At 53.2% G+C, this 22,019-nt stretch overlaps 7 protein-coding genes across 7 annotated transcripts; 2 read left to right on the top strand and 5 right to left on the bottom strand.

Annotated features, from left to right (window-relative positions):
- Positions 1–150: 150 nt before the first annotated feature.
- Positions 151–6,420, bottom strand: CORC01_02546 (uncharacterized protein; the record flags this gene model as incomplete). The annotated part of the gene is made up of 3 exons (XM_022614196.1): positions 151–942; positions 2,797–5,342; positions 5,394–6,420. 3 exons carry the CDS (start codon positions 6,418–6,420, stop codon positions 151–153), a joined length of 4,365 nt encoding a protein of 1,454 aa, XP_022479408.1.
- Positions 6,421–6,776: 356 nt separating this feature from the next.
- On the bottom strand, positions 6,777–8,835 carry CORC01_02545 (uncharacterized protein; the record flags this gene model as incomplete). The annotated part of the gene is made up of 8 exons (XM_022614195.1): positions 6,777–6,925; positions 6,989–7,373; positions 7,424–7,592; positions 7,655–7,924; positions 7,992–8,132; positions 8,199–8,319; positions 8,374–8,553; positions 8,625–8,835. 8 exons carry the CDS (start codon positions 8,833–8,835, stop codon positions 6,777–6,779), a joined length of 1,626 nt encoding a protein of 541 aa, XP_022479407.1.
- Positions 8,836–9,187: 352 nt separating this feature from the next.
- CORC01_02544 (uncharacterized protein) lies at positions 9,188–9,634 on the bottom strand (the record flags this gene model as incomplete). The annotated part of the gene is made up of 2 exons (XM_022614194.1): positions 9,188–9,415; positions 9,530–9,634. Coding segments are annotated over 2 exons (333 nt in total), but the record flags the coding sequence as incomplete, so codon positions are not given.
- A 2,798-nt stretch (positions 9,635–12,432) lies between these two features.
- Positions 12,433–14,104, bottom strand: CORC01_02543 (aminotransferase class I and II; the record flags this gene model as incomplete). Its single annotated transcript, XM_022614193.1, has 3 exons — positions 12,433–13,503; positions 13,740–13,799; positions 13,874–14,104. 3 exons carry the CDS (start codon positions 14,102–14,104, stop codon positions 12,433–12,435), a joined length of 1,362 nt encoding a protein of 453 aa, XP_022479405.1.
- Positions 14,105–16,173: 2,069 nt separating this feature from the next.
- CORC01_02542 (SNARE-complex protein Syntaxin-18) lies at positions 16,174–17,414 on the bottom strand (the record flags this gene model as incomplete). Its single annotated transcript, XM_022614192.1, has 3 exons — positions 16,174–16,414; positions 16,507–17,216; positions 17,298–17,414. 3 exons carry the CDS (start codon positions 17,412–17,414, stop codon positions 16,174–16,176), a joined length of 1,068 nt encoding a protein of 355 aa, XP_022479404.1.
- A 1,192-nt stretch (positions 17,415–18,606) lies between these two features.
- CORC01_02541 (major facilitator superfamily transporter) lies at positions 18,607–20,235 on the top strand (the record flags this gene model as incomplete). Its single annotated transcript, XM_022614191.1, has 1 exon — positions 18,607–20,235. The coding sequence occupies one exon, from the start codon at positions 18,607–18,609 to the stop codon at positions 20,233–20,235; it is 1,629 nt and encodes a 542-aa protein (XP_022479403.1).
- Positions 20,236–21,524: 1,289 nt separating this feature from the next.
- On the top strand, positions 21,525–22,007 carry CORC01_02540 (uncharacterized protein; the record flags this gene model as incomplete). Its single annotated transcript, XM_022614190.1, has 1 exon — positions 21,525–22,007. The coding sequence occupies one exon, from the start codon at positions 21,525–21,527 to the stop codon at positions 22,005–22,007; it is 483 nt and encodes a 160-aa protein (XP_022479402.1).
- Between the last annotated feature and the right edge of the window lie 12 nt (positions 22,008–22,019).

The following is a 22,019-nucleotide window of genomic DNA, read 5'->3' as shown; positions in this document are numbered from 1 at the left end:
TTGATACGCATAAGCATCACAGACGGCTTAATATAGTTGGTAAAACCAATGCGTGAAGAAAATTCTGAATGATGCTCTGACTTTCATACAGAAAATTGTTCCTGTTGATCCGACTGTCACGAGTTTTGAATCCATCAGCTGGCCAAACCCTTACAGATGACCCGAACCCCTCGGAAACCACCCGACCGTGGCTCCCTGGTTTTGCTTGGCTCTTTCCGACTGTTGACTGCTGCCTGGATCCTGGATGTCCCCATACCGTCGAACATTTCTCTCCCAGCGGAAGGCCCATGCCGATTGTGTATGCTCTACGTTGAGTATAGCATGGACAAGCTTCCACGAAATCTCATACATCTCGATCTGCTCACTTGCCTCTTTGAACTCCAAACTACCTTCGCGTGACTTTTCGCGTTTGAAATAGACAGCGTCTGATTTTTCCAAAATTTCTATTGCAGCATCCCACAGAATATCGTCCTTATCCTCAGAGGAAATAAATTGTGGCAAGAAATCTGTGATGTCCCGTCCTAAGACCTCACGCATTGCTTCGAGTTCCGCTTGAAACGACCCAATGGATTCGGATGTTGTGCTTGATAATTCTGCTGGTAATTTTGCTTCATTTGGCGGTGTCGTTCCTGAATTCGTCTCGACAAACTCATCCATGGTACTTAGGTCCAGGCTCGAATAATACTCTGACAGCTCGTGGAAGAACTCCCTGCGTAGCCCGCCTTGCTCATCAAAGTGACGCCGTTGCTCCTTTGGTAATGAATCCATCTCGGGGCATTCGATGTAGTTTTCGCCGGGGCTGTATCTGTGCATGGGTTGTCGAAATCGGTTGGTATTTGCAAATTTGAAAAGATCTCGCTTGACCATTTGATTGAAGGTCTCTCGTTTGTCCTCTTCAATGCCGCCTACCCTTTCATCTGGGAACACGAATTCGTGAACTCGCTGAAGGACTTCAGCAAGGGACCAGCCCGGGAAGTTTTTCGAAGAGAATTGCGCTGAAAATCCACTTTTGTCGATGCACATCGAATAGGCCTTGTTGATTGCTTGGAGCCAACTCGAAATGAACTGTACAGAGCCCAAGCACATCCACAGAGCGCGAGCCTGGTGATTCCGAAAAGCTTCCATCACTTCCATTACGGGCCAAATACTGCTTTCCAACTGATTGAAGAAGAATCGAAGTAGTGACGGATGCCCGCTTCGCAAACAGCTCATGTGGTCGATGTGGCACTGTTGGCAAAGTATAGCATCGGACTGGGAATACAGATAGTAGCGGGTACCACTTGCTGATCCTGGCCAGTCGCACCTGTAAAAGCAGTACAATTGCCCCGCAGAAGTCTGTCTACGTCCAATCGTGAAGACCTGCAAATGTCGCAAGCTTGTCTCTGAATTCAAGAACATCAGCTCGTCATGTAAGGCTTCGAAGCTTATCCAGGTAGAAGGCTTTCTCAAGTCTTTCAGATCCACGGCTGCAATCCTGGCGCATTCTTCAACTAAAGCCTTACGCGTACTTTGAAGCTGGCATTGCTTCGACAAGGAATGATGGGCAGGCAACCAGTTTGTCAATTGCGACTGTAGATAAGGAGAAGTCGAGGCGTAGTCAAGTGCGGACAGCCCCAAGCGATTTCTTGTTGTTGGATCTGCGCCAAGTTGCAGCAGTATGTGAATGCTTTCGATATTCCCCCTCCTGGCAGCAGCATTGAGGACGTCTTCGCCAAAACCATCATAAGATCGTCCCAGGCTTTCTTCAGGGTCGATTCCCCAACTGACGAGTTGTCTGACGCAATCCGAATGATTGTTGACCACTGCCCACCACAGCGGAGTGAAGGGTAAGCCGGCAATACCTTCAGGGGGAACACCAAATTCAGTCAAAATCCTTATCATCGCCGCTCGTCCATACAATGCAGCGTATTGCATTGCGTCCATTCCATCACTGTCTACTGTTTGACTGAGTTCAGGATCTTCAGTAAGTAGCATCTCTAGTATTCGCGGTGATCTGAGAGTGGAGGCGTGATGGATGCATGTTCTATCGAACTTGTCACGAGTCTGGCTTGCTGTCGGGTTTGCTAGGAGCAGTAATTCGACAGCCTCAGGCCAAACTGCGTCAACTGCGCACATGAGTGGCGTCTCCTTACTATTGTTCCGGATGAGCGGATCGCAGCCTTCCTTTAAAACGTGCTTGATGATGGCTTGATTTCCGATGATTGCAGCATGGTGAAGCGCCGTGTTGCCCTCCCAATCCGTAGACTGGCAATCAGCGCCTAGACCAAGCAGTAAGATTGCGATCTGAGTGTGCCAACATTCGATAGCGATGCCGACAGTAGAAACCCCTTTCTCACTGCACAGGTTCATATTGGCGCCTTGCTCGATTAAGTACCCGACAACATCTCTTTGGCCTTCTGCGCATGCGAGCCAAAGAGCTGTACAGCCCCATTTGTCTTGATCATCGATATTTTCTGGTGTCACCAAGAGCTTCACACACTCGCAGTGTCCAGAAACAGCGGCGAGATGAAGGGGAAGCCTTTGATTATCGTCTTTGAGAAGCGATGACAATGCATCAGTTTTTACCAGTAGCTCGACTGCATCTGAGGCGCCATGCATAGCAGCGAGGTGAAGCGGTGTTTCGCCAAATTTGCTATGTGGGGAGATATCCAGAACAAAAGGCAACCCAATGAATTCTTCAATGAATTTCCATTGATTATTCGATGCTGCAATGTGAAGCGGCGTGGGTGCTCTGTTGGTAATTTGATATCGATCTGGGAGATTTGGGATTATCTTCAGGATCGAACACCATCCTACCCGGGCTGCCCAGTCCAATGCGGTGCTAGCTTCAGAATTACTTCGTTCCAAGGCATCCACATTGTAATCGACAATGAGCGTTTCAGCAAACTCATAAAATCCCTGGTGAATCGATAGTATCAACACTGGGAGTGCGTCCCTGTAAGAAACTTCAGGTCGCGCACCATGCTGCAGGAGTCTAGTCGCAACTGTATAGTCTCTAGCGTAAACGGCATCATGTAGTGGTGTGTATCCTTCATTATCCCCAGCGTTGATCAATTCGGCTGCTTCACGACTTTGGAGCAAAACTTCAAGGACATCGATGTGGCTGTGAGCGCAAGCCAGGTGCATCCCGTTTTCGCCCTTGAGGGTAGCTCTGACGTCCGCTCCGTGCTCGAGGAGAAGTTTCACAAGATGTCCGGGTCCGATCTGACAACTAATTAGAAAGGCATTATCTCCGTTGTGTCGTCTGTGGTCAATGTTCTTGATACCACGCAGATGGTCGGCTTGGATGTCTCGATTTCGTGGAGAACTTTCGCTGCCTTCTCCGGGGATGTTTGAAATTTTGGAGAGTATCTTCTTCACAACTTCCAGCTCCCCTTTGATAACGGCTTCGATGAGAGGCGTTGTGCCGTCGTTTGCTTCCATGGTAGCATCTGCGCCAGCCGCGAGAAGCGCCCCAACTGCGTATTTGGAACCACCATTCGCGGCCCAATGCAAAGGCGTGTCGCCATCCTCATTCCGAATGTTTGGATCGCAGTTCATGGAAAGTAGTTGCTGTAATACGTAGTCCAAGTCTAGTCTTGCTAGTCGATGGAGTAAAATTGAGGAGCCACCGACGAGTTCGTCTATCAGCTTTTGCTTGTCCGGTCGCGCTTCAATTGCCTCCAGGATCCAAATGCACATTTCTTTGCTCTCAAATATCAGTGCATAATAGATTGGAAACCAACCCAAATGATCCAGATGATTTATGAGCCTCGTGATGTTCGGCACCGACACGACTAGACTTTTCAAGTTGAGGGCGGAAAGTAGGTGAAGTGCGGTTGGCTTCCGATAAAAGTTCCAATCTTCGACGTCAGAATGTCCTAAATCATGTTTGTATGGGACAATTATCTTCAGGGATAGCTCGACGAGGTTTTCTACGGACAAAAGCTGCGAAGAAAGCCTTTTGATTTCAGATCCTCTGCTGCCAAGCAGGCTCGCCTGCTTATAATGACTTCCCCAATGTGAGGATGCGTAGCGCAGGAGGGGGTATTGGCGTTGAAGTTCAGTAAGCACTTTTTTGACTAGCATTCTAGTCTTTTGGAAATCCTCAAAGTTGAGGTAGATGAGGCAAGCTTCAGCAAGAATGTCGTGAGCCCGGGATTGCAGCGCGCTATAATCAGACAAGTCGGTTGACTCCGAGGTCAAATAATCTTCCAGTGACCCATGAATGAGATAATAGAAACCTCCAGATTCGTCGATCAGATCCGCGCATTGTCTACAGATTGAGTAATCGTTACTCAATCTCTGGCTGCTGCTCATCCCAGGTCGCTCCAGCTTAAGCGATAAAGCCTCCAGTAATTCCGCCTTGGATAATGGGCGGCGAGAGTTCGTGATCCAAAGCAGTGCCATCAGTGCCCTATCTTTGACAAGCTGGGGCTTTTTGAGTATGGAGTCCATGGCATGTTCATACAAGTCGTCCAAGCCTTCCATTTTATCTTCCAAAGAATCCTTGATGTCCTCGGCGTTCCCGATATCCCGAAAATCTCTCATCTTTAGACGAACATACAAGAACATTCCGGAAGCCTTGTTGACAAGGCGGCTCTTGATTTCTTCAAAGTCTGAAAGATCTTCGGGAGAGGGATCTGATTTTATCTCGTAAATTTTCTGCGAGACGAACTTCTCAATGTCATCATTGTTGGCGCCGGAGTCGACTTGAATCTTTGGTGCAGATTTCATGATGTTGTCGATTTCGATGTAGTTTGGCCTGCTCAGCACAAGAACCTTCGTTAGAGCGTTTGTGTTCTCAGCCAGGCTCGAAATGAAGCTACAAATATCCTTGAAATGATTGTCCTCCAGCTTGCTGCATTCATCGAGGCCATCGATGATGATTGAGCACGAGCGGCATGCAGCGACGGCTTTGAAAATCCCGCTCTTGAGATCACTTCTCCGGGGAGGCTCCTTGCTGCTGTAATCGTCTTTGGGAATCAAGTCTTTTACATCTTTGCTTGGTGGAAGCTTTTTGCAGATTTGCCCCAGAAGAGATCCTAAGATGTTGTTGAGAGTCATCTCAGTCTTTGATTGCGTCGTGGTACAGTAGACGTACGCTACGGCATGTCCCGGAGCATTTGTCGTGTCTCTTTTCAGATTTTGGATGATCCGGGACGCCAAGTGAGACTTGCCAGAGCCGTGCTTCCCATATATCCATAGCATGGTTGAAGAAGGGCTGGCGCTCCAAGCTTTGTAGGAGTCGTTCTTGGTGAGCCAGTCGCCCGTACCCTCCACACTTCGCTCAAATGCATTTTCATGAATCTCTCCAAAGTCGATAAAGGGAAGCCAGTTGAGGAACTCTTTGCGTCTTTGTGCTGTGAAGCAGTCAGAAAACACACATTGCAATTCCGCGGATAATGGTTTACCTCTTTCCTTGGCTTCGTCCTCTTTATGTTTTTGCAACAATTCTTCCACCGCCTCCGTCTTATCCTGGGAATTACGATCGATGAACTTGCTGATCTCTTTGACACCAATGTTTGTTGCCTTGGCCCATCGAGTGTTGACCAAGTCTCTCCTCTTCTCCAAAGCGCGTACGTGCAGGTCAAAGTGTGTCCGGGTGTCGCCAAATTTGGCATCGAAGTCTTTGAGTTGGGCCTTCATGGCCACATAGAGACTGTTTCTTTCCTTGCCACTTTCGTCATAGAAGATGTGAGTCACCTTTACGCAGAATTGAAGAATGTCAGTGGCAAGCTCTAGTTCGCATGACTTGATCCCAGGATCGTCGTCAAAAACCCCATCTTGACGATACTCGTTGATGAGTTCAATCTCTTCAGCCATTTGCTCCATAGTCTCAATCAGCTTGCTTTGGTAATCATCGACGCGGTTGCTAGCCGACAGAATGCAAGTGATGCCTCCGAGGACTAGGGATGTCGGGAACGGGCTAACCTGATCTGTGGAGGCTATCAGCGGTGCGATGGACTTGACGAGTACGTAGACGGGCTTCATCTTCTTGGAGAGTCTCGACACCTTGCTCGAGTTGGTCGTGCTTTGAACTGCGCGGGTCAACCCCGAGACGTAGTCCTCGTAGCTGTTCGCCTCTGCACCTCGTAGGAAGAGGATGCGTTGTTCTGGCTGGAGCTTCTCTGCCTCTGATAACCAGTATTTGACGGCAGCGTCGGTGCTCCGCTCGTCGGTATCGTTCTCGTCGGCTTCTATTGTTGCTGATCGCTCCAGGGGCCTTGCGGTAAGGCCCCATGACTTTTGTCGGACGGGCATGGTTCTTGGTTTCAGCGAGCTGGCGCTCTTGCAACGCAAGTTTTCGTAGAGAAAGTTGGAGACGGAAAGCTTGGGAGCGAGATTCCTGAGGGGTGGGCATTGCTTTGTGGCAGTCATCTGCAGCCTGATGTTGCTAACACGACCGACTGTGCCGCTGCCGAATAGGCATGGCCACATGTCGGGAACCCCGCAGCGGATGGGCTTGTCATTTGCATAGATACGTGAGAATCAGCCCAGATACAGCCCAGCCAGTCATATCTACATTCCCAATAACCCCGGTCAGCTGCTGACGCAGGCTGCGGAGGATACCTGATCGGGGGCGACATGTCAAAGCTGTGTAGACTGACGAGGCTCTAGTGAGGATTGTACCAGTGGCTCAATCGTTGAGCATTAGACAGGATAGCATTAGGGTTTTGAGGTAAACGATATCGGCTTCTATCGCGACATACTCAAGATCTACGTAACTGAAGACGTCGATACTGCTCCAACTCTCTTAATGTCGCTGCACTGGACCAGGTTGAGGACATCGTCACTCAGACCTTCGATTTGGCACCGGTATTCTCAACAACTTCAGTGCTGCCGCCTCCGCTCTTTACCTCGCCAAAAGTATCCATGTCATCGTGATGTATAACCTTCTCGACAGCACCGACAGCCTGATCGGCAAGAGCCTTGTCCTCAAACACTTGTAAAGCACACTTGTCAGCAAATTCCATCAAGAACAGCAAAGGTCCATCAAAAAACTTACAGAAAGCCAACTCCTCAAGCGTACGCCCCGCAGTCTCGGGGAACATAAAGTACACAAACACGACCTCGAAGGCGAGCCAGACGCAGTAGCTGATGAGGTACCTCCACGACGCGTCCTTGATACCGATGGGGTTGACAAAGGTCGTGAAGAAGCCGGCCAGCCTGCCAAAGAGCTGGAAGAGCGAGATGCCGCGCGATCGCAGGGCGTAGGGCCATAGCTCGACGAGGTAGGTGTACGTGAGGGCGTTGTAGCCGATGTTGTAACAGGGCGAGTACATGAAGATGAAGAAGATTGTCGCCACGGAGGCGGGCTGATTCTCGTACTTGTTATCGAGGGCGTGAACGGCGCGTTCCATGGAGATAGTCCAGCTGATGTAGCAGAGGAGCTGACAAGATTGTTAGTACGCGTGGTGATGATTGGGTTAGAGAGACATACCAGTGAAATCGTGCAAGCCAGGTACATGACCCGGCGGCGGAAGGTTCGCACGAGCATGGCCACGGTGAAGCCGCAGACGAGGGACCAGCCGGCAATGCCGAGGTTGATCTTCTGCTTCACGGTGGAGTCGGTCAAGCCGATCATCTGGAGCAAGTCACCCAGGTAGTATCTACAATTCCCGCGTTAGTCGACTTTCTCGGGATACTTGATGTGGAAAACCGAGGGACTCACGAGATGAGTGTGTTACCGGACCACTGGGTGAAGAGACCAAGCATGGCAGAGATGAGGGCGCGGCGGCGCATTCCGGACGTATTGAGGAGGTCCATCCACGACTGCTTGGAGGCTTCCATCTCGAGGGTGATGACGGTCTTCATCTGTGCCATCTCGGCCTTTACAAACTCGGACTCGCGATCACCCTCGGCGTGGTACTTGATGAGGATTTCGTGCGCTTCTTCGCTGCGGTCTCTGGTGATGAGCCATCGCGGACTCTCGGGCAGGAAGCTGTAGGCGTTCCATGTCAGATCATGAAAGACTATGTGATTGCGGGCCTCTCTTGGGCACTTCTTACAAGACAAAAGAGATTTGCAGAAGAGAAGGGCAAATCTGGAGGAGAGAGGGAATTCTCCATGCCCAGTTGCTTGCGATGTTGTTCGTGCCGAAGCAGATACCGGCGGCCACGATCTGACCAACGAAGTAGGCCACGTTAAAACTTGAAATCTATCAGCCCTTGGTTTTCCACCCTTCTGAGAGTTGGTTTCAGGTGCTGACTACTTACAGAGAGGTCAGAACAGGACGTTCCTTGGGATAACTCAGTTCACCGATCAGAGATGACCCGGAGACGATACAAGTCGGGATTCCGAAGCCGAGGATCATGCGGGCGACGATGTACATGGCCACTGCTCCAAGTTAGTCCCCATCAAAAACCAAGGCGGAAATATGGCTGTACGTACCATGCTGAGAGAACCCCTGGATAATAGCCCCCACAACCATGACCAAGCTGCCGCCAAAGATGGACCATCTTCGCCCAAACTTGTCGTTGACGATGGGGATGAAGGGGAGAGACAAAATGGCACCAAGGGAATAAGCAGCGGCGATGATGCCCTTCAAGCTACCCTCCGGATCTCCAAAGTCTGCAAAGCAAGGTCAGGTTCAAACATTGCTCCCAGATTCCTCAAAAGGGGTCATTTCTTGGCCGACTTACAGTCTTTCCAGGATGGCACGATCTGGAGCGCATTGATCATTTGCGAGTCGAAACCGGACGTCAGCTCGATGCCCATGCACGTCGGGAAGAGCATGAAGTATAGGTATCGCAGGTTCGGCTTCGAGTACCACGGCACCTTGTCTTCCTCCGAGATGCGGGTCAGGATGGGGTCCGCCGCCCCGGTCTCCTGGGCACGCTTGATCTGCACCATTGTGATGGATGTTCTGCGGTTCGCTCACGCAGATGGGGACAGGGTCAGGTCCAGGACAGTCTCAGCGACTCGTCGAAAGGTTTAGACGATGACAGTGTATGAGCGTAGGAAGGGAACTGGTTGCTTTTATCCAGTAGACGGAGGTATATTGTACCGATTTCTTGTCCTCGGGCGTCCAAGGTTGTTCAAGGGTGTGCAAGGGCACTCCGAGACGCTCTCTCGTCTCCAATTGCCGATGAGGTCCACCCAGGTATTTTATATACATAGACAATGCCGTGAACAAGCCCCCATGTTTGAATACAGTCGGCCTATCAGCACGTGGGCAAACTGCGGCAGACAGTGAACTAGAGGGCTAAGGCGGGACAGCGGGAGAGGGAAGCGCGTCAGCGAGGATCCCAGGTTGCAGAAGGTCCGAATGAGTTAAGTGTGGCATCGGGGACATTCTCTCTAAGAGCCGGGGCGGCGGCGGTTGGGGAGGCTTGCTTTTCGCCAAGAATTGGCCAAGGGGGTCGGGGTTGGGGTTGAAATGGATCAAATGTTGTTTGCATTTATCCATCCAGTGAGGCAACACGTTCGTCTCGTGTGAATGGAGCAACACTCTGTGATATGCGGGGAAGCTACCCCCCCCCCCCCCCCTCCCAACACTCATGTATCCCCCGCTAGCACTCACGCACCGCCTCACTGGCTCCGTTTCCTGTCTGGGGGGGGGGGGGGGGGGCGCCCCCCCCCCCCCCCCCCCGCATGGTCTTTGCTTTCCCCATGGGCTCTGCTCACATGGTTCGCTGCTTATTTTATGGGCAAGGGGAGGGGCTTTTTGGAGAGGATTGTGGAAGTTTTCGTAGTGTACACTACGAGCGTCAACTCCGCATCTCCGCTAGGACGGCTGATGGTTTGGGGAAAGACAAGGGGCCAAGCAGACAGTTCATTGGTCGATTCTTCCATCGCGTTGCTCATGGGGGAACGAACGGGATCAACATCAGGTTTGTTTTCTCGAGGTGCTTGGCTTGGCGATGCCTTTATCAGAGGGAATGGGGACGAGCCTTGACCGTATTCGGTCGTTCGGGATGGCCAAGTGCGAGATTCGTGTCTTATGCCGAGGTCAGATTACGGAACTCCGAGGAGTGGAGAAATGAGGCACTTCAATTTCTTAGACTCTGACTTTTATGAACGATGGTGAGCCTACGGATACCTATGATCAAGAACACTACTGGAGTTCTTTGCCTTAAGAGAGTGAGGCTGTTAAATTGCCTTCTTCCACGGTTTCTAGCCCAGAGTCCCTAATCAATATCCTCAACTGTTCATTCAACTGGGTTACCTCCCACAAGCGCACGCACTGGAGATGCTTATGCAGACCGACGCCGAGAGGCTATTCAGCGCATTAACGCGGCACAGCTCATTTATTCGAGGCGAGCTGTGGAGGATGTGGATGGATGGAACCTATTCAGTCAAAAGAAACGCCAAAATCCTGTCGTATCACGGTGCGTTCTTGGAGATGGACCACACTGACATCACCTAGCGACCGGGAAAGGGTAAGGCGGGCAAGATATTGGATTCGTTATCTAAGAGTAATTCAGAAGTGAATGTGATTGGCAACAATCCCCCACCGCCTTGGACAGCAAGATAGGTGCATTAGAGAGATGTTGCTCTCTCTCCTCACTGAGAAATCCATCGCGTCGAACTATGTCTAGCATTGTTCATGTTCATCCCAGCGATTTGTCCGACATCCTGCAAGAGACGTAACCCCCAGGCCCATTTAAGGACTTCCCAGTTTGACCAAGTGCCTGCTGGTCTCGTCAGATTGGGGGACGGTGCCCGTGTATTAGCGGTGCATCGGAGTCATCCCGGTCGAAGCCATTGGAACACAAGTCTATGATGGCCATGGTCGACCTGGCCAGGAACTTTCGAAGCCTTTACTGAGGGATGCGCCTCTTGATGCCCAGGGATACGTCGTGGCACCTCTTCCCCGCTACTTCCCCATCTCGAAGTTAGTCTTCATATCGTTGATGCGGACGGGGAAGGCTTTGCGGGGAACCGCAAACGGCATCTCATTGCAGCAGAGCAGGATGCCACCGAGCATCCTGAATCCGTCAAGAGCCTACAACAGTACGCCCGACCAGAGAAGACGCGACTGGATGACAGCGGGCTCGTTTGGATAGCTCGTCTCTCTGCCACTGAACACGCTACCTTCGCGAACCAAGTATAGGGAAAAGGACTGATAACCACTCGTCCGCCTCCATAGTCCAGACCACACGGGAGAAACAAGAGTCCTCGAAATACACCGCACCCCCCACCAAGACGCACGAACCCTCCCACAATAGGTTCATGACAGCAGGGCAGGGGGGGGGGGCCCTCCGGCGGTACACTAGAAGCTTCGACCACACCCTCCCTCTACCGGCATCGCGGAAGACCGGGGAAGAGAAGGGGGTGGGGTGCCTGTTAGCCGTAAAGTCCCGAGAGAAGGGCCGATTGCCACGAGGGATTGGGACTAGATAATCGGGACGTCGTCCCTGAAAGTCTTGTCCCAGGTGTGTACTACTCTTTCGACCTACTAACGTTTGGAAGAATATTGCCTACTTTTACTTTTTCATATCATTTTATTTTTATTTTCCGTCTTGTTGACTGGCCCCTTTGAGAGGGCGGTCCAACCATACATACTCTTCACTCCACCCGAGTGGCTCCCGATTCGGGCCCGGTTCGACCGATTTCGATATCCGATGAGAATCAGAGGACGAAGCATGGCCGTCATCGCCGCCGGGAAAGAGGGCCAGTGAGCTTGGCATACCGAATAGAGAGGTGCGGCGTAGGTGATTGAAGAAAGGGTAGAACAACCTCCGAGAGCAGCAGAAAACTTGTCCGCTTTCCGCAACGAAGCAATCAATATTCCCAGAAGCAGAAGACGACGATGAAGACGACAACGAATATTATCAAAGCCCACCGCGCGAGCCTCGCGAAAACGATATTTGGACAGGAATACCGGCACACTACTGCTGGGCCCATTTCCGTTCCTCATCCCCTCATCGCATTGAGGCCATGATCAAAACGCGAAAGCTCGCTGTTGCAGACATATAAAGACACACGGACACACACGCAGTGAGAAAGGGAGAAAGAGAGAGAGGAAAAAAGAGATCATTAGACGAAAGTTCAACATCTCTTGACGCAAATGTCACCTCGTTTTATACTTTCTCCAGGCTCAGGCTGGACCCTTCTGGTAAGGGAAGGCAAAGGCACCATGCTGATTGAATCAGCACTCCAAAAGAACAATCTCCTTTTCCACTGAACGGTACTCAGTCAACACACATATGCCCCGAAAACTGCCTGGGTTTCAACCATTACAACATAATCTCAAGCGGTAGGTGACGTAGAAATCAACGAACTATAGGTCACACTTAGTTCAGCTGGTAGTAGGGTGCGTCAAGAACAAGAGGTGATGGTCATTACTCCAAGCTAGGAAATCTAGGGTTTTTTCTGTCCCTCTTCCACTTCCTGCCATCTGTCTCGCCATGCCGTTGCGGGGGACATGTCCGGTCCCCAAGAAGAAGGAAATCTGATGCCCCGTGTTTACCCATTTACATTCGTGCAAAAACGTCATAAGAAAGCTCATTTCGTCTCGCGAACAACCTTGTTGACCGCCTTGGCAAAATAATCGACATTCCTCGTGTTGAGACCAGCCATACTGATGCGGCCGTTCTTGGTCATGTAAATGTGAGCATCCTTGCGCAGCTTCAGTACCTGCGTCTCGGACAGGCCTGTGAAACTGAACATGCCGATCTGGTCGGTGATGTGGTTCCAGGTGCCGGGCGTACCAAGTTCCTCGAGCTTGGCGCGCAGGACATTGCGCATCTCGATGATACGGCCAGACATGGTGCGTAGATTGTCCTCCCACTCGGCAAAGAGCGCGGGGTCATTGAGCACGGTGGCCGCGACGCGGGCGCCGTACAGCGGGGGGTTGGAGATCTCGGAGCGCTGGAGGATGGCGAGCTGGGAGGCGATGCGTTTCGTAGTCTCGGCGGCGTCGGAGGCCGGGGCGGTGACGAAGTGGAAGCAGCCGGCACGCTCGCCATAGAGGCCAAAGTTCTTTGCGAAACTCTGGGCGATGAGGAGCTCGAAGCCCTGCTCGATGAAGTAACGCACGGCCCAGGCGTCCTGGGCGAGATTACCGGAGGCGAAGCCCTGGTAGGCGCAGTCAAAGAAGGGGAAGTGGTTCTTCTGGCGCATCAGGGCGGCGATCTCCTTCCACTGGTCCTGAGTCGGGTCGACGCCGGTGGGGTTGTGAGCGCATGCGTGGAGGAGGATGATGGAGCGTTCGGGGGCGGAGGACAGGGTGGACTTGAGGCCGTCAAAATCGAGGCCCTTTGTCTCATTGGAGAAGTAGGGGTACTGGGCGATGGGGAGGCCGACATTGCCAAAGATCTGGTTGTGGTTGGCCCATGTCGGGTTGGAGATGTAGACTGTGCGGTTGCCCTTGTAGAACTTTGCAAGGAAGAGGGCGCCGAGGTGGACGGCGCCGGTGCCAGAGATTGTCTGGACGGAGGAGGTGCGCTTTTCGCGGATGGCGGGAGAGTCGGCGCCGAGCATCAGCTCATTGGCCTTGCCGGTGAATTGGGGGATACCGGCGATGGGGGCATATTCGTGGTTCAGTTCGGGATCGTTGCGGAGGATCTCGTCGGCCTGTGAAGTTGCATCATGGCGGGGTTAGCGGGGGTGGGTAAGGGGCAGGCCAAAAGTGGAGGAGGTGGGATGCAGCGAGGGGGAAGCTCATCAAAAATAGAATGATGCACATCAGCTGCTGGTGCTGCTGGGTGACGCAGCCGGGCTTTGCCTTGCTGGAGCCAGAGGGGCCGCGAGCAGGGTCTTTCTCCAGAGGGTATTCACACAAGAAGAAAAAGGGAAGAATTGTGACGCACCTTCTTGACGACAGGGAGAACCCAAGGCTTCGCATTGTCATCGCGATAAGCTCCAATTCCCTGGTCGGGTTAGCAAAAGAGTCGAGGACAACATCAAGAAAGCTGCGTCTTGATGGATCAAGGGTTCATCCCACCAAGTCGACCTTGTCCTTGCTCTCGTCTGCTCTGTAGGCGGCCATCAAGCCGAAGAGGGGGTCCTCGGGAGCTTGTGGCACCGTGCTGGCGGGGAAATTTGTCGTGGAAACGGGCGCCATGATGTGTGATGCGATGTTGCGTATTCTCGAGAGGGTAGAGTTGTTCTGGGGAGGAGAGGAAGAAGGGGAAGAAGGCGAAGCTGATGAAGAAGAGGAGGAATCGCCGGGCATTTTCAGCGTCGGAGCTTTCGTGAGAAGGAGGGACGAGTCAGAGGCGGGGGGAAAGGGTCTGTCTGGGGGTGGTTATTATTATGGCATCAAATAGTGGTACGATTTAGACGGGCGAATGGGAAGCTTTGCGATTACAGGCGCCAACCGTGTGTCCAGCGTCTGGGAGCTGGGTCACCGGCGTGGTCGGTGTGTCTGGGTGCCTTCTGCCCGGGCCCTGGGGGGTCACCCGACGCCTCCAGGTTGGACGGGGTAGCGGACATGCGCCTCCATTGACGGGGGACTTCCAGCTAGGAACGTCCGTCGAGGAGGTCGAGGAACAGGGCAAGATGACATGCTGCGAAAGGGAGGGAGGGACCGCCGGACTGCACTGCTTACCTGGAGAGGAGGGAAGGGGGCTATCCCAGAAAGACGTGTTAATAACGCTTGGGTCTCGCCGACCTAAGGGTCTCGTCCCCGCGCGGCGCTCCGGGAGTTAGGGAGACGTACAGTAGAAATGGTTACAGCGGACGGGCGGGCTGCAGAAGACAGGCACTACAGATGCAGGGCGCAGGGTACGCCAGGGCAACGGCCTCGATACGGGGGTTCTCTTGATGAAGGTGGTAAGGTCTTGGCTCGGACAATCGGAGGGCGTTTTTTTGGTTCGGGGAAGAGAGATGGAGTTTGAATGGAACCAGGTGACGGAGCAAAGGTACCACTATGACACTTCCAAGGCTGGTTTTAGGGGCAGGTTGTATCAAATGGGATCCACCGAGTGCGGGCAGGTCGAGGTAGGTATTTCGTAACGTCTTGCTCGAATCGGGTGCGGATAGGCGGAGTTATCTGCAAGAATAGATTGTTTGGCAAGTACCCGGGATGGAAAGAGTAAAAAAGATACCGAGAGCAAGAACCGGAAAAGTGTCGGGCGATGGTCGGGAATCTCTTGATGCCAGTTTGGACAGGTTTGGACAGGTTGGGACCTTCCATACGCTGCGCACCGGCGGGGGGAAAGAAGGAACGCGCCTTCTCTTTATCCTCTAGCTGTCGGCTCCCCGCTGCTTCCCCAACCTTTCCAATTGCGCTTGTGAGGTCACCCGTTGCGGGCGGGCCGAGGTCTCGGGCTCAACCCCATGACTCTCTCTCCAGTCTCCAACCTATCCACCTGCTACCAGACCGCGCTCACGACTCGACTTTTGCTTGGTCTTGTTGTGCACAAGTTGGGACTTGATCCCGGTTTTATCCATCCTTTTACCGTATGAACTACAAATATCGGATGCAGTGCACAAGTGGAATAGACTGCAGGCGGCACCGCAGCATGGCTGAGATCGTCTCATCTATCTGGCCTGCCGTACAGCTTGACAGACGCGCATCCGTCCCAATAGACTGACCGATCCTGATTTTAATTCAATTGACTAATTATTGACTGAGCTTGGCGTCTTCCAGTCTCACAGATATAACTATAACCGCAAAAATGGGACCACTCCTCGGTATTGCAACGCTCTCTACCTCCAAAACGCCGCGGGTACCGAGAACCGTTTCGCATGTCAGATGTCGTTAACAGCGCCAATCAGAAGCTCGCCTGTCACCCAGCTTGCCTTGACACCTGCCGAAGCTCCTCCGGAATCCTAGCTCCGTACACGCCGCCATCGTCCCGGTACGATGTCCGATGCAAAGGCACGAATGCACACCGCAACAGCATTTTTCTAAGATAAGGTGGTTAAGAAATATTCCTAGCGCCCGTGGAATAAGACATCGGCTCCCTCCTCTCCTCTGGGATCACTGAATCTACCCGTACGTGGCTTGGGACTCGGGGTCACCTGCACCTGGTCCAGGCTCAAGTATCCCAGCATGTGACGCAGGTACATAGAAACTTTCACATGTCTGTCAGCCCAACCTCCCACCACAAGAACAATCAGCCTGTGATTGAAGTCAGTAGACCGTTGGCGTGCTACAACGATCCATCAGGAGTAGACAAATTCAAGAAACCAAACACTGAAGAAGAGCTTTAGCTCACTATACGTGACATTGAGTAGAGCCTAGATGGTAATCATGGGTACCTGCAAAGGCCTGTCTTTACCTAGCCAGCCTCACAACTATATAATTAAATCCCAAAGAATCAAAAACGTGCACAACCCCGCCGAGGCAAAAAAGGTATATCTCGCAGCGCTTGGTCGTTGCGTCGCCTTCTTCAGCTGCTTGTTACCGCCCCCGACGTCCGCCGTGATGTTATCCGAATCCGCCACAAGCTGCTCAATGTGTGCCGACTGCGTCGCCAGGTTGCTCACCAGCAGCGTCTGCAGCTCCGCGATCTCGAGCAGCGACTTCTCCGCCGTCCTATGCATCGCCACCAGTTTGATCAGTTTATGCATACTAAAAGGAAAGCCGTGGGCGAGTTGTAGTGAAAAATGTCGAGGTTCCAAACATACCTGACCTTGTCCAGCGTACTGTTGTAGTGCTGAAGCATATCCTGGTTTCCCTTCTCAAACATTTGAATTTGCTCCTCGGTGAGACTCTCCCGGGGATCGTATGACGACGACACGCCCTCATCCGCAGGCGGCAACCCACCACCGGCCTTGGCTGCGGCTTTCTTGCCCATCGACTCGTAGAACCCCCCCAGCTCAGGCATCGCGCCGCCCCCGCCCGCCTTGGCCAGCACGCTCCGGTTCTTCTCCATCTCCCTCGTGAGCCGCACCTCCATCATATCCTGCTGCGTCCTCCCGCACCGCTGCAACCCCAGCCTCAACCACTGGATCACCTCATCGCGGTGCTGCTCAATGGTCTTCGCGCGGGCCTCGGCCGCGGCATGCTCAGCCGTTTTCCCCTTGTCGCTGTTGCCGTCACTCGCGGCAGCCCACGCACCGAGCGCGCCCAACCCGCGAGCGTACTTTTTGCGGATGACGGCCGTCTCGGTCTCGCGGCGGAGGAGCTCCGCTTCCTTTAGGGCCGTGATGCTGGCGTTCAGCTCGCGGAGCATCTGCTTCGCGTTGGCGTCGACTTCTTCGCGGTCGCGGTCGGTCAGGTGTCGCGGCTGCTGGGCGGCGGCCGCGTGGATATGCGTCTTGCGCGGCTGCGCTGTCGACAGGTATGCTTGTCGGACATCCTTGAGCTCGTTGTGTAGGTTCGTGATGTGGGAGTTCTGGGGGCAAAAGTGAGTTAGAACGACGTAATTCTCAGTCACAACGATGTCGTGTGGCTTGAGGTTTGTTCAAAAACTGACTATTCTGTAGGCCTCCTTCAGGAAGCCGTCGATCGCTTCGAGGCTGAGCTTCTTCTCGGTGACGATGGGCGCATTGCGCTTCCGCAAGAATTCGTTGAATACTGGTGTGATGTCCATTTTCGGGCGCGAATTGGACTTTGCTGCATAGATGAGAGGGCAAAATTGAAAAGATAAGGCTATCAGCTGGAGCTGAACAGCATCATAGGTGGCATCCGCAAGCAACACCGAGGAAGCACGGTGTCCAACCGTGTGGCCATTTCAACGCTGCAGCTGGGGATCTGGAAAGCTGTTCTCCAATGACGTGGCTTCGGTTCCTCCATCCCACCCGCCACATTTCCCCCCCTGAAAGTGTTCAGGAACCTGATGTGGCTGATGAACCCAGTCTTGCTTTAATTAAGCGAGCATCAACCGTTCGGGGCTGCATCGGCAGGTCGGCAGCGGCGTCGGCAAGCCGCACGAGCCAATTTTCCCCACAACGGCGCGATCGAAGCTTGCAATCGACGCCAATTGAGAACTCAATCAATGAGTTGTACCTTACGCTCCCGTTGAGATAGCACAACATTCAGCCAGTCTACAACAAGACTTTGGCAAATGATCTCACGTACAAAGATGATCTAACCGATCTCGGAGCCAATTTCAGTCGTTTTGGAGTCAAGCAGTCCTAACTTCCAGACATGCCCACCATCCCCAGCTCCATGGTGCAATCTTGCGTAGGCCATCTAGTATCAGTGTCAAGGACACCGGCCAACCTTTTTGCTTCCGACAACACATACCAGCCGATACCGCACCGATGAAGATGTCCAAAACGCCGTGTCAGTCGATGCTGAACGACTCCAGCTGCCCAAAACGGGCGGGTTTTGTGGAGGCATGGGCCGGCCCGGACGAATCATGAAGGCTGCAAATCACGGTCGGCCAGAGACCGAGTTGTGGAGGCCGACCTAGAGCGGAAATAACATCATTGTGTACCGTATGGTGCGCGGCTGCCGGCAAGGTGGTCCCGCTTATGGATATGGACAACCTGAAAAATGCGTGAAGTCAAGCAATGCCGCTTGATCTTTGGTGTTTTGCTGCTCCTTTCATCTGCTCTGGTGTTTGTTCCACAAAGTTTTTCGTTATCCCTCGAGGAAACATCCTAGGACGTTGTCAAACAAGTGTCTGAAGAGCGGCAAAGCCTCAAACCCCTGTTCTCCTCGTCTTATCGTCCCTCCGTATCTTTGCTTGATACGGCGATGCTGTCTTGACAAGTATGGGACAAGATGAATTGCACCAAGTAGGCCAAATAAGCCAAATAGGCCCTGAAAAGAATCACATGAGAACAGTCTCACCAGAAACTTCTCTAAGCCCGTCAACCATCCCGGCCTCGTCACCAATCGACACTGAACTCGCCAATGAGAAAGGCCAAAATGAAATCTCCTTGACCGACGAACCTGATCGGGCCATAGACCAACAGGACCCCGAGAGCCTCACCCGTCAGCCCAGCGGCCCAGCCTTCAGCGTCTTCTCGCCCTCCACGAAGCGATGGGTTGCCTTCATGGCCTCCGTCGCCTGCTTCGTCCCGCCAATGTCCGCAAACATCTACTACCCGGTCCTGGCCCCCATCGCAGACGACCTCCACGTCTCCGTCGCCCTCGTCAACCTTACCGTCACCTCCTATATGATCCTCCAGGCCATCTCCCCGACCGTCTTTGGCGACTTTGGCGACATGGCCGGCCGCCGCCCGGCCTTCCTCGTCGCCTTCAGCATCTACCTCGTCGCCTGCGTGGGGCTGGCGCTGCAGCGCAACTACGCTGCCCTCCTCGTTCTGCGCATGCTGCAGAGCGGCGGGAGCAGCGGCGCCATCGCGCTGGGGTTCGCCATGGTCGCCGACATCTCTGTGAGCTCTGAGCGGGGGAAGTACATGGGCATCGTCGGCGCCGGCATCACCGTCGGTCCCACTATCGGCCCCGTCTTGGGGGGCGTCCTGACACAGTTCTTTGGCTGGTCCTCCATCTTTTGGTTCTGCGTCGTGCTTATTAGCCTGTGGCTCGTCCCATATGCCTTCTTTGTCCCAGAGACCTGCCGTAACGTCGTGGGTAACGGCTCCATTCCCGCTCAGTCATGGAACCGGCCCGTGATCGACCTCATCCGCCGCCGCCGTCGTAGCCGCAGACTCCGAGACGCCGGCGATCTCTCTCGAACAGAATCCGCAACAACAGCACACGCTCCTCACCGCAAACTCCGTTTTCCCAACCCCATCCGCTCCGTCAAAATCATCTTTGAAAAAGAAATGGCTCTCGTCCTCGCCTACAACAGCCTCCTCTACGTAGCCTTCATCTGCGTAGCCGCGACCCTCGGCACCCTCTTCCGCGAAATCTACGGCTTCAACGACCTCGAGCTCGGCCTTTGCTACCTGCCCTACGGCGCGGGCTGCGTCGTCGCCACCCTGGGGCAAGGGTATGTCCTGGACTGGAACTACCGCCGCATCGCCCGGAACATCGGCTTCACCATCGACCGCCGCCGCGGCGACGACCTCGGCAAGTACCCCATCGAAAAGGCCCGCCTGCAGCCCGTCTACCCTGCCGTCGCTGTCGGCCTCGTCGCGCTGACGGCGTACGGGTGGGTGCTGCACTTTGAGGTGGGCGGCGTCGCTACCCCGCTGGTGCTGCAGGGCGTCATCGGGTTGACCATCACGGGCTCGTTCAGCGTCATGAATACCCTGATTGTGGACCTGTTTCCGGACGCGCCTGCGACGGCTACGGCGGCGAACAACCTGGTACGGTGCGCCCTAGGCGCCGTCGGCACGGCTGTGATCGAATACATGATTAGCGGTATGGGGAGGGGGTGGTCGTTTACGTTCTTGGCTGCGTTGTGTGCGGTCTTGAGCCCGATGTTGTTTTTGATAGCGAAGAAGGGTCCCAGGTGGAGGAATGAGAGACGGATGAGGGAAGAAGCATCATGATTGGTTGGCTAGAAACAGTTTTGTTTAGAGAAGCTGACTTTGGGGCGCTGGGTAATGATATCAGAACATCTCACTTCCAGTTTCAGGTCCAGGAGAGGGTTGATTGTCTTCCCCCAGGATAGATTTCTATAATTATACACCGAGATTCGGTGCTAGAGGAGCCAGCCATGTCGGAGATTGATCGCCATCGGAGGCGTGCCTAGAATAGAAATGAGATGTCCAGAAACTACTTGAAGCTTCATCTTGCAGAATATCGTCTGATGTTGACCAAGGCTGACAAGCTTGGATCGGGTGATTGTTTTCTTTGCGAACCACTTCAGGTCAGGCAAACGCGGTCAAGACAAAACAGCGGCACAATAAACTCGTCTTGGCTTTGAATAAACATTGCTTTGCTTTGTCTCACCTTGACTTGCCTACTCTCGTCCAATAGGATAAGGGAACACGAATAGCCTCTCTCGGGCGCCCAGTATGTCATCCCTTGGAATTGTCCCGTCTCTCTGATCCGTTCTAGCCCTGTCTCAGCGGCCTTTAGAGCCTCTCACTGTCTCGCTTGACTCCCCCGACACTAACAGCCTGCCAGCTCTTGGACGTTGGAATAGCTGCATTGCGAGACCGCATGCAGCGTCGCTAACGGCTGGTATGTCGTGGCTGTAGTGGAAGCAAGCTTATCGGGCCCAGGTTCGGATCGATTTAGCAGCAAACTCCGAACTCAGAGTTCATGGTTATAGCATCCCTTCGTTCCACCGCTCCCCAAGTTCTTTGTAGGCCGGGTCTCGGAAACCCCTCTTTTGACGCAATTGCTGTCGAGAGTATCGTCGAGAGTATCGCCTGGAGTACCGAGTACACGCGCTGTCGTCAGACCAGAGTCTATTGATGAGTTGCCTGACAGGCCAAACGGAGTGATAGCTGTTCCGACTGGCTGCTTCCATTAATTCACAAGCTTACAAAGGAATGTAGACTCTACTGGTCAGACTACCATCCGATGGTGACCGACGTAGTTGTTCCTGTCTCTGGTCGACTCAGAGAGCTGAACGGACCAGCGGCTCAGCATTGAGGTCCGTAGGTATGTGAGAATGTGACGCTCTCCTAAAAGGTATAAAAAGCATACATGTAGCCTAAGACCGCAGATCATCAACCACTCCAGTCCATACCAGCATTAATGAATAGCCTGCCACCTTTTCGTAACAATGTACCAACAAGTAAGCCAACGCGATCATCTCCACCCGAACCCGAAGCTAAACGCTATTTAGATTAAGGACAAGTCCACGCCAAGTGGAGGGCCAGCATCCATGGACCCGCAGGCCCAGAGAGCCCAAGAGACTCCTAGCCCAGCAAACCATCAGGTCCACAGTTCTGACACTTCTGGGTCAGGAACCGGCGGCTTAAAGGATACCGACTCGTCCAAACAGAGCGCATCCAAAAAGAGAAGCAATCAAAGCAAAATTCCTTCGAACATGGTAGTTGTGGATCGTCCTTGGCCTAGGGGAAAGGAGGCCCAGAATGCTAGACTGGATCCTTTCAGCAGGCGTGTTGATGCATCTACGCCAGACTCACTCAGCCGTTGGTACTGCGCAAAGATGAATGATCAGCCGTATCATGCGATTGGTGAAGTAAAAAGGCCCCTGGGGAATACAGGCGAGATGCAAACGAGCGGAGAAAATGGAGAGATCTGGCCATATGAAGCCCGGCTTGGAGTGACGTGGTCTGGCAGGGCAGTTTACGGTGACGCAAAAACGAGACTGAATAACGAAAAGCGGGAATCTGGTAATTGATATCATATTGTC

The sequence above is a fragment of the Colletotrichum orchidophilum genome (genome assembly GCF_001831195.1).
Source record: "Colletotrichum orchidophilum strain IMI 309357 chromosome Unknown Scaffold_14.1, whole genome shotgun sequence".
Classification (NCBI taxonomy): Eukaryota; Fungi; Ascomycota; class Sordariomycetes; order Glomerellales; family Glomerellaceae; genus Colletotrichum; species Colletotrichum orchidophilum.
This window is presented reverse-complemented; position numbering and strand designations above follow the sequence as displayed.